The 10,262-nt window shown below is 41.0% G+C and overlaps 1 protein-coding gene across 3 annotated transcripts; it reads right to left on the bottom strand.

Annotated features, from left to right (window-relative positions):
* Positions 1-614: 614 nt before the first annotated feature.
* On the bottom strand, positions 615-10,076 carry rbm14a (RNA binding motif protein 14a). Of its 3 annotated transcripts, XM_084940607.1 has the most exons (9): positions 9,959-10,076; positions 9,111-9,290; positions 6,994-7,178; positions 6,562-6,744; positions 6,366-6,478; positions 5,890-6,171; positions 5,557-5,783; positions 4,994-5,404; positions 615-1,720 (listed from the first exon to the last, which is right to left on the bottom strand). In XM_084940607.1, exons 2-9 carry the CDS (start codon positions 9,269-9,271, stop codon positions 1,717-1,719), a joined length of 1,566 nt encoding a protein of 521 aa, XP_084796733.1. In that variant the 5' UTR covers positions 9,272-9,290; positions 9,959-10,076; the 3' UTR covers positions 615-1,716. The 3 variants fall into 3 exon arrangements, with proteins under 3 accessions (XP_084796733.1, XP_084796730.1, XP_084796731.1); XM_084940604.1 differs by lacking the exon at positions 615-1,720 and having other exon boundaries at positions 3,931-5,404; XM_084940605.1 differs by lacking the exon at positions 615-1,720 and having other exon boundaries at positions 3,931-5,404; positions 6,366-6,475; positions 9,959-10,075.
* Positions 10,077-10,262: the final 186 nt, after the last annotated feature.

Raw genomic sequence — 10,262 nt, 5'->3', positions numbered from 1 at the left:
CTGTTTGGAAAGGACAGCTTTAAAAGGAAATGAGCTAAAAAGGTTTGTTTTAGACACAGGATGGACTGAGAGGCTTGAACTGAACTGCGAATTGTGCTAAGCTACGAATGAATATACAGAAATGAAAAATAAACACCATAGGTCACCTTTAAAGAGTATGTTTAACAATGGCCATTGCCCAGAATGGAAAATTCCCCAATTAAATTATTTACTGACTGCACACTCAACAGGAAACAAGTGTTTGTATTCATTAGTGAAGCTACTTCATAAACTAATCTGGCTGATGGAGGCATTTGTTACCAGAGTAGAAACTGCTGCATATCCATACCATTATTCCAATGAATGGTGCATGATGTCTCTGCAGTTTCACCTTCACTGTTCCACCTTTGCCCACTTACGTACACAGGCCTACTCCTCATGTTACCTCAGTATATTTGTGTATACTGCTTTCACTACACCCATGCAGTACTGTAGTGTCCATTTGTAAACTTAATTGCTGTTGAGGGCATGAAACTCAGTGAGTATCCATGAAAAGGTCTTGTTTGCAGGTGGAAGTCCGATACCTTCAACTACTTCTTTTGTATATTAAAAACGACTCAATTATCAGGTTTGGATTGTTATCAGAGTATTGGTTTTTATTTGAAAAAGCATAGATTGATGTTTTTGGAAAAAAACTGAATAAAATGTCATCTGATGCTGAGCCCTGAAAGTTTAAATGGCAAGACTCGACAAGCTTTCTGCATCTTCAAATATTCACACAGAGATTGTTTCATTCGGTTGAAATTCATTTTATTGATAATTAAACATTTGAAAGAACATAGGACAAAATGTAATTTAAAACAACATGGTCGCATCCGTGTTCATCGTCATTCATACAAGTTGAATGCGGCATCAAAAATCGTTTTCAGACGGGGGGGGAGTCGAGCGTTGAACCAGCAACTGATCCTGAGCCAGGTTATTCAACTCTGAAGTGGAGGCCCTACCACTGTGCTCTTACGCAAGGCACTTAACCCCCGAAGAGGCCGCAGGGGCGCTTTTAGAAAAACTAAGACAACCCATCGATCTAAATGTCCCCGACTCTGGCTGTGGTGCTCTTCGGTGATAGGCTGAAACAGGACGTACTTACAACAACATGCCTGCTGCAGAGTGTGTTCAGATTTAGACTAAAGGTGGCACAGATGTCCTTAAAAACTTGTGTGAGAGTGGTCACATTAGGAGCAGGAATGTATGAGCAGAGAAAACTTGTTGAGGGGAGGAGGGAGGGGAAATGTAAGGATTTGAATAGGAAAATAAAAAAAATTTAAAAAAAAAAAAAAAAAACAGAAAAGAAAAGAAAAAAAATCTCCCATTAAAAAGGAAAAACAAAAAAAACCCCAAAACACCAAACAAACATTAATGAGAAAAAAGATGGGTGAGTCGTTTCAAAAAATAAAAATAAAAAAATTCCAAAATCCAGACAAATCTGAATCCCTGAAGGCAAGTGAGGAGTAAGAAGTATGGACACAGGAGCATCTGTACGGCGTGTGTGTGCTGGTGAGTGTGTAGGCATGTTTCGGGGAGGGGTCTGAGTGTGTGGTCTGAGTGTTTACCTTAGTGGGGAGACCCCCCATCGTCCACAGCAGTTTCAGGCCTAACGCTGCTTTTTTCCCCCATTCCACGCTACAGCTGCGTGTGCCGTACGTCCAGGGCAAGGGCTCAGTTTGGCTCCCTCCCACTCTAGCTGCAATAATCAGCAAGAGGAAGAAGGTGGCTGGAGCAGCAGCAACAACAAGGCAAGCAACTAACAGTTCACATGGAGAAGGTGGAATAATGTGGAAATGTAGAGAGGCTATGTGTCACTGAAAATTAATCGCAGCACTATCAGTTCACGTGCTGAATGAGAAGTAATGCGAGTAGCTAATGTGTGGTACAATCACATCGGAGCAACTATTGAGAGTCATGAAATGCAAGAAGAATCAGGTGTGCATTAGTATTATTTGCACTGCATCGCACGTGTTGTCTGTTATAAATTATATGAACTAACCCAGTTATAAGGTGAAAGTTGTCTTGGTGTGATTTGGATGCTGAGAAAGCCCGTGTGTGCTTCTGGTGAGATCAGAAGAGAAAAGGAAAGGTCTTCGTGCCTTCTCACTTCTGCCCGGGAAAAAAATCAGCGGCCTCTACAAAATCCAAAACGACTTTCGCATCACCAGCAGCACTGAGAACATCACCTGAAGTCTGCTCGGCTTAAAACCCTTCGATACACGCACAGTTGCTTTCTCTTTTTACTTCACTCGCCAATGCCACTACAACTCACCATCACTCACTACATGCTAAATGCACAACTGTAATCCCTCCCTGCCATACAAACCGGCTCCCTCTTTTTACGAGTCTGGTACAACTGAACTGTCGAACTACACCGGGTCTCCAACTGTTTAGAAAGAAATACAATCACTATGTTTTTATTAACAGTCAATATTCCTACCAAATGTTGGTTGGCATCTTTTTAAATATTTACATTTGTACCAAATTGTAGATTTTCTCTGTCTAAATCACCACATCTATCCGTGAGACCAAAGGTATGACAGCAGCTGATGAGACTCCCAACAAAATGGAAACTAATGGAAGATGTTAAAAAAAACAAAAAAATAAAAAGGAGGAAAGAAAAATTAAAAGTTGAATTTTAATTGCTCAAATTCTATTAGCTCCATTGGCCATGCATCGCTTGCTGACATTCCTCCTGGCTCTTATAAATTCACATATATACAAAACCAACAAAAAAACCCCAAAACTATTGAACAACTGAATGTTGCTTATAATCAGAGAAAGATGTGGATGCACTGAACACAAAACAGAGAGAAAGAACTAAGTGTGAATAACTACTAAATTACGTGAAGACTCTGTTCTGACGTTTAAAGGCAAAACCGACCTTTAAAGCAAAAACTGACAGGACATATTCAGTTCCTGAGGTTGGAACATATTTTTTGTTTGCACAGACCTCAAGATTTACAGAAAGCCAAGAGGGGAAGAAAAGTAAGGTAAATTATAATCATCTACCTCAACTGAAATCATGCACTCTTGTGGGTCTACTCTGCTTTAATCGATACTGCCCAAAATAGCAAAACTATGAAACATCAAGCAGGTTATTCACACACTGCTTATATCCATCAAAAACCAGTCCAACTCTTGTATGTTAGGAGGATGGTCTAGAAATTTACCTCAAAGTCACTCCTCTCACCCTGCAAACGAGTTAGCTCAGGAAATGTTTTCATGTGAACAGCCCCCATTCTTTTATTTTTTTAAGACTACACCGTCAGCTAAAACCCCTTTCAGACACAGCAATCTCACTAGGTCTACCTAGTAAGACTTGCATATTTCTTTCAATATGGTGCATGTCTGGATGCATGCTGTCACATGCGCGTCAAAAACAATAATCAAGTGTATGTGTTTGCTTTATTCAGTCCAGAAGACAGGATGTCGTCTCTGAGCTTGTGTGGGAGAAGCAGCTCAGTCGGCAGCCCACACACTCAAAATCAGAGAAACCCTGCTGGTACTGACAATGAAGGAGAGAACAAATGTTCTCAAGTGAAACTACATCTACAGAGTGATGCTTACAATGCCCAATGACACCAGTGAGATAGGTCTTTTGGATATATTGAAAGCTGTTTGTGTGCCTGAACGAAGCCGTGAGAAGAATTCATGTAAAATCCAAGTGCTGTCAATCTACAAGACTGATGTTTTCTATCCCATGTCTGAAAGGGGCTTAAGTGAAACCGGCCTGATACATTATTTGAGATGCCATCTGGTCAATTTAACAACACATTTTCAATCTGTACGGGATCAAGTTTCCTCAGTAAATGAAACAATCAATTTGATTAACCACTCAAACTTCCTTTTACCTCAGCTCTGCTTTCCATCTTCAAACACCATATTACATGTAGAGGTTGCGCGTCTGATCAAAACAGGTTTATTGTTACAAAAGCATCGCTACAAATGACTTCAGACTAAGCCTCGTTACATACTCTACAAAAGCCACAACAAATATGCAAGCACAACTGTTTGTACTTTGTTATTGTTGGAGATGTGCTGAGTCAACTTTGTGTTCTTCATAGCAGACTGCAGTTTGAGGTGCTGTCTAACTGAACAACATTATACAAAGAGATGTTTCTTCAACACCCTGACAGATATATAAAGGGGACAAAATTATAGAAACAATTAGTATAAAGCAATACAGCTCAACAGCACATTAAATTGCAGCCAACCCAAAGTTGGCCGTCATGAATGAACATCATGGGCCTGTCGAGAAATTAGTGTTTTATAAAAACAATAACAAAGCCATACAGTCCCAGTTGGACAGGATATGTTTCCATGGATAAAACCGGTTTATAATTTACTTATCTGTACTTTGTATTTTTGTCTGCAATATACGATGATGTAAAGAGTTGCCAGACTGCACATTTCATGCAGCAACAATCTTTTATGTAGAGTACATAAAAGGGCTTCGCCTGACACCGAACAGAAAGCTCTTCTGAAGTGACAAAAACCCACCTTCTGAGTCCGACCTTATTTGAGGCAAAATTTAAGCTTCAACATTCAACAAGGAACCAGCTGTGCCTCTATATCACATCTAACAGGAACTATAAATGCTTAACAGCACTCCAGTATCAGCTGCCTCCCTCATCTCCACTACTCCAGAGACCTTGCTAGCTCATAATCATCCACTTAACTGAGTAATCATCCATTGAGAGACTAGTTGGTCAAGATGGAGAAACAGGGGAGAATCACAACCTTGCCCACTCTCTTGTTTTTCGCCTTTAAACTGTCCATTATGTATGCTCGCCCACGTACACACACAAACACATACACGCGCACACACACACACAATCACACATCTGCCATGTGTAAGGAGCGTGTGGGAGGGGGGTGGGACTATCGATAAGGGGGTTCTGGCGTGTGGTAAGGGTAATCGTGGCGCGGGGGCATGGGTTGCCCGTGTGCGGGTGTCTGCTCATACGGTGTGGAGGTGGAGTAGCTTCCCGCTCCGTAAGCTCCCGATGAATCATATGCTCCCGGTGTCCCGTAGCCTCCAGATGTGTCATAGCCCGCTGAGGCGTCGTAGCTTCCAGACGAGGCATCGTAGCTCCCGGATGAAGCGTCGTAGCTCCCCGATGAGGCGTCATAACTTCCCGAAGTGTCGTACGTTCCTGGTGCTGCATAGGAATCCGATGCGGCATATGTCGGGAGTGCTGTATATGTCCCTGGTGGTGCAGGGGTTGTGGTGGAAGCAGGTGCCTGTGTGGTTGCCGGTGGAGGCGGAGGTGGTGGTGGAGGATTGGTGTAGGCATACTGGAGGTACTGGTACTGTTGCTGGTACTGTTGATACTGTTGGTACTGATGCATTTGTTGGTAGTATTCTGTATATGACCTTGAGTCAAAATTAGAGTTGAAGAAAAGGTAAGAAATAAGCAGGAAAAAAAGGCACACAAATCTCAATAATATGACCATGTTATATTATCATAAACTGGTTTAAGCTTAATTTTCTTCTATTACTATCTGCTGTTTAAATGTTATCTGTACCTCGCAACAGGATCCGCTCCTTCAGGAGTTGTGGTGGTGGCAGCGACAGGGTCTTCAGGTGCTCCAGGTGGTGTTGGAAGCAGGGCACGTCGTTTGGGGCGTATCTGAGCAAATGAACCCGGAACAGGGTCAGGGAGGAGAGGAGCTCGATTTCCTCGTATTGGGCTGCGGTCCCGCTCATTATCTGAAGGTGCTGCCTTTCTCCCTGCTTGCTGCTCTGCCAGAACCTTGAATCATTAAAAAAAAAAAAAAAAACAGATAAGATGACCGTTTCTGAAACACAATAATAGACACACAAGCACACAAGACATTTTTACTCCAAAGTTAACAGACCTTCTGTCCCTCCTGAAAGAACTTGGCTCTCGCTGCTTCGAAAAGTGTTGTTGGATCTGGTACAGTCTGGGGCTCCACCTCTTCCTCAACTGCGGCCGCTGCAGAATTGTGATTTGCCAGCTCATGAAACACCTGGTCAGCTACAGATCCATACACTTGGCTGGCAAGAGCTCCATATATGACTCCATCTGCACCTTTAGAACTGGTGATCCCTTTCAGAGCAGCATAGGTGGGGTCAAAGGATGTGGTGTTGTAGAAAGAGTTATGGACACTTTGTTGAACCTGCAACAAAAGAAAATTCTTAAATCTAGTCCGTCTAAACTCTATGGTGCAATATAGGGAGTTCAAATTAAAGTTCATAAAAGGCTTGACTAAAAATAAAGTTTCCTAAAAAGTTGTGATATTCATTACTTTGAAAAACAAAGAGCAGAAGGCTTTCAAATGGCAGGGGACATCCTGGTGGGGAATATGCTTACTTGTATGGGTAATCCAGCTGCAGCAGCTGCAGCTGCAGCAAGCACAGCTGCTTGACTCTGATGATGCTCTAGTGACGGAGGCGGTCGTGGAAGAAGACCCTCTCTGCCACCTGCTGAAAACATGATTACAACATAAGCTGCATTTCATTTCTTGGAAAACAAATTGCCCTTTCATCATCACCTGCTGTTACAGCACCTGTGGGGTTAGCTGAATTTCCGGCTGTCATAATCTGGTTTATCAGAGGTTGGGCTTTGGACAGCTCTACAGCCAACTGACGCCCCTTGAACATGGTCCCATTGAGTGCCTCAATAGCCGCCAAGGCTTCCTCCTTCCTCTCCATATGCACGAATGCATAGCCGACATTTGAGCATAACCTTGCTGTAGTTTACAGGAAAGAGAAAGGTCAACATTAGTCTGAGGCTGATTTTTACAATAAAATGTGTGCATCCCATATTTTATGTCACATCAACTTGAAAGATTGGACCACGATGCAAACCAGAAAAGTCACTTGCTTAGAGTTTAAAGTCCCCAAATCCGTTCTTATTCAAACCAGCTCAAGTTAATTAAATCCTGATGCAAATTTCTCTCACACACAATCTTTACAGATTACAAGGCTTTATACGTTACCTTTGACTTTATCACAGTCTAAAACTCTTCCGAAGGTTGAGAACAGCCCATGCAAGTCATCTGCTGAACATGTAGCACTGAGGTTCCCCACAAACACTTTAGTGGAGTTGGGTGGGCGTGCTCGTGACTCTTCGACTACCAGGGGTCTGCCTCGGTACTCTTTGCCATCAAGATGTCGTATCGCCCTGTTAACGTAAGAACAGCTAAATCATAAACACATTCAAAACCACAGATGAGACTATCAGTAATAATATTTAACTGCAATATACGGTCACTGCCTACTTCCCTAAGCACACCTATTCAAAGGCTCATTAATGCAAATATCCAATCAGCTAGTCACATGGCAACAACTCAATGCATTTACATATGTAGTCTTGGTGAAAACTACCTGCTGAGGTTCAAACTGAGCATCAGAATGAGTAAGAACGGCAATTTCACTTTGAATATGGAACACCAGTTTCCTGCTATCCAAGACCAGGAAACTGGTGCTACAATTTGCACAGGCTCGCCAAAATTGGACAATAGAAGACTGGACAAAAACTGCCTGGTCTCATGATTGAGTCAACATTCATATGGTAAATATTTATTCTGAATGTGAGATCTTGACCCAAAATAGCACCTTTGGGATGTGCTGGAAGAGCAGACTCACATTATAGGTGTGCAGGCAGGACAAATCTGCAGTGACCAGATGATTTCACATCAATATGAACCAAAATCTTTGATGAGACCCTGTTGAATCTATGCCATGAAGAATTAATGAGTTCTTTATGGAAGAGATCAAATACCAGCAGAACAAATACTGCTGCAGCCTTTCCTTGTTTTACTAACTGCACTTTAATAGGAAGTAAACAGCTACTGTAATTAGTCAGACCACAACAGTGTTTGGTGAGAGAACGGTCCTGTTCCTGTTTTCTTTTTTTTACCCCCAGTAGCTTAAAGTTTTTCAGATACTGCAGCCTGTTTCTTCTTTCATACCTTTATAAACTTTGTTAATTTTATTGTTTGACCTAGGTCTTCCAATTTCTAATAATAATGAAAGAGACAATTCTTGTATCTGAACTGTTTGTCTCCACGCAGACATTTTTTTAAGGTGTCTGCAAACTGTAAACTATTGCATGTGTTTTAGGCTTCTACTGTATTAGACTAGTATTAAGCAGGAAAGTGAAGCTAAGCAAATGGTCAAATTAAGCTGCTATGCATAGATCTTGGGATTTATAATTAGTCATTACTTTTAAACAGTCAAAACACTGGAAAGGTCAAATATATGTATATACTTGTTACTTTTAACCTTTAATTTATATTGTATAACTCATTGATATGAATGTTGTACTGTAACAAATATGTAGCTCCCAGAGAGGACTCATTTCTGTGTAGTTGTTTTAACACTATAACAAAAACATCATTTATTACAATGCAGATAGTGCTTACCAACTGTATCATTTAAGAGGTTCAGAATATGTACTACAATACCAAAAAAATCAAACTGTGAGAGAGAATGACATGTAGACTAAATCTGACTAAACTCTCAAACATTAAAACTAAAGACATTTCAACTTGTTTCAATTTATTTAACTAAAGTCTAGTTTATGACATGTTTTTTTAAAAACGTTTAGTTTTACTTAAGTATAATAACCTTGATGATAAAATAAATGAACGTTTCTGGTTTTGGAATAGATAGATTCTATCTATCATATGATGTTCCTAACTCACAATAGGATTTTGAAGGCCACTATGCACATTAGTGCAACTGGTCAGAACAAAGTTAAGTAAAGAGACACAGAGCAATGTACGGCAGATGTCTGTGCAATACTCTATTTAAGAGTCTGCTGATAAGCCATAATTATTTTGGGGGTTAGCTTTACTTTACTACACATACTGAACATCACTAATGCAAATGTTGCATTTCTGACGCATGTTTAAAAACGACAAAGCTGGACTACTTTAAATGACTAAATACAATGAACTCAGTCTGCTCTTATACTTTGAGAAAAGAATGTATGTTTTCATGTAAACTAGATGACTCCTTTTGACATGATTTCCGAGATGTACAACAACATTTAGGAAAGCAAAACACTAATTATATCTAATAACAGTGATGGCCAGTGTAACAATTATACCTGTCTGCTGCCCCCTCTCCCTTCAGGGTAACGAAAGCATACTGTCTCAGCAACGAGCAGGTGTTGATCTCTCCATATGGACCAAAGAGCTTGTTCAGTTCTTCGTGCGTAGCATCTATAGGAAGGTTCCCTACAAACAACTTCACGTTCTCACCGCTCATCTCTGTAAAAACCAGGCATCTGCAAGAGAACAAACATGATGCCGGGAACATACGGTCATTTGCAACGGCAACAGGCTAGCTAGACGATTAGTAGATCTCAACAGGAAATTTGCTGTCTTGAAAAAATCTCGAAAGGCCTATCAAAGCTGATTGATCCCCCCCCCACACACACACACACACACACTATTTGGCGTTATTACCAGGCGGGGTTTTTTTTTTTTTTTTTATAGCTATTTGCGTATTCGCCGGATTGCCACTTGGCAGTCGCGGCAGCGACGCCAGGAGGTATTATTAGCTAAGCTAATAAAACCGTTAAGTTGGACGGCGAAAATGCCTCCAAATTAAAGTCTGTAAAATGCCTAGGTTAGCCGCAGAATGGCAAAAGACGAAAAATAGCTACATGTAACTGTTTATATAGCTTACTATAAGCACCGTTACACGACCAGCAGCACGCTAAAACTCCAGACACTCCTGGCCATCTTGTTGAGCATTAGCTAATGTTAGCTACGCCAGCTAACGCTAACGTAGAGGGTTTTATCTGAGTGGTAGCAAACGTCTACCAAAGCTAAAGCCAGGTCTCTGTTACCAGTTATCGTAAAAAAAATAACTAAGCCCGTCTAGTTTTCATATTTGTACCAAAATTACAAAAATTTTGAATTATGCCAGCAAAGTACACAGAAGCCTTACCCAACGCGGTCCTGGAGCTGTCGAATTTAAACCTCACATCCGTATCCGGTTTCTTGAGGTAGGGTTGCACACATGGAGGGCGCAGTTTCACCAAGACGGTCACTTTACTGGCAAGCCACTATTTTACTTGCATATCTTCGCGCTAATGTGCTAAAGTAGACTGTAGCACTAACAAAATGGATGAACGGAGGCTATGGGTTCTGTAACTACAGGACTTTAAATCAATTAACCCCTGTTTAACTGCTCTTCTAAAACGACTTGTTACTATTATCTGTACTAAAAAGTAATACAATAATAAGACATA

This window comes from Perissodus microlepis, chromosome 10, assembly GCF_051167445.1.
Source record: "Perissodus microlepis isolate ML-2025 ecotype Zambia chromosome 10, ASM5116744v1, whole genome shotgun sequence".
In the NCBI taxonomy this organism is placed as follows: Eukaryota; Metazoa; Chordata; class Actinopteri; order Cichliformes; family Cichlidae; genus Perissodus; species Perissodus microlepis.
This window is presented reverse-complemented; position numbering and strand designations above follow the sequence as displayed.

What these genes read in the sequence shown, in the direction of transcription:
- rbm14a (XM_084940604.1), bottom strand. Translation starts at nt 9,271, where the DNA reads ATGAGCGGTGAGAACGTGAAGTTGTTTGTAGGGAACCTTCCTATAGAT. An exon ending in AGACTGTGATAAAGTCAAAG is followed by an intron (nt 6,745 to 6,993) that starts GTAACGTATAAA and finishes TGTAAACTACAG; the next exon opens with CAAGGTTATGCTCAAATGTC. An exon ending in GGAGCGGATCCTGTTGCGAG is followed by an intron (nt 5,405 to 5,556) that starts GTACAGATAACA and finishes TTTTGACTCAAG; the next exon opens with GTCATATACAGAATACTACC.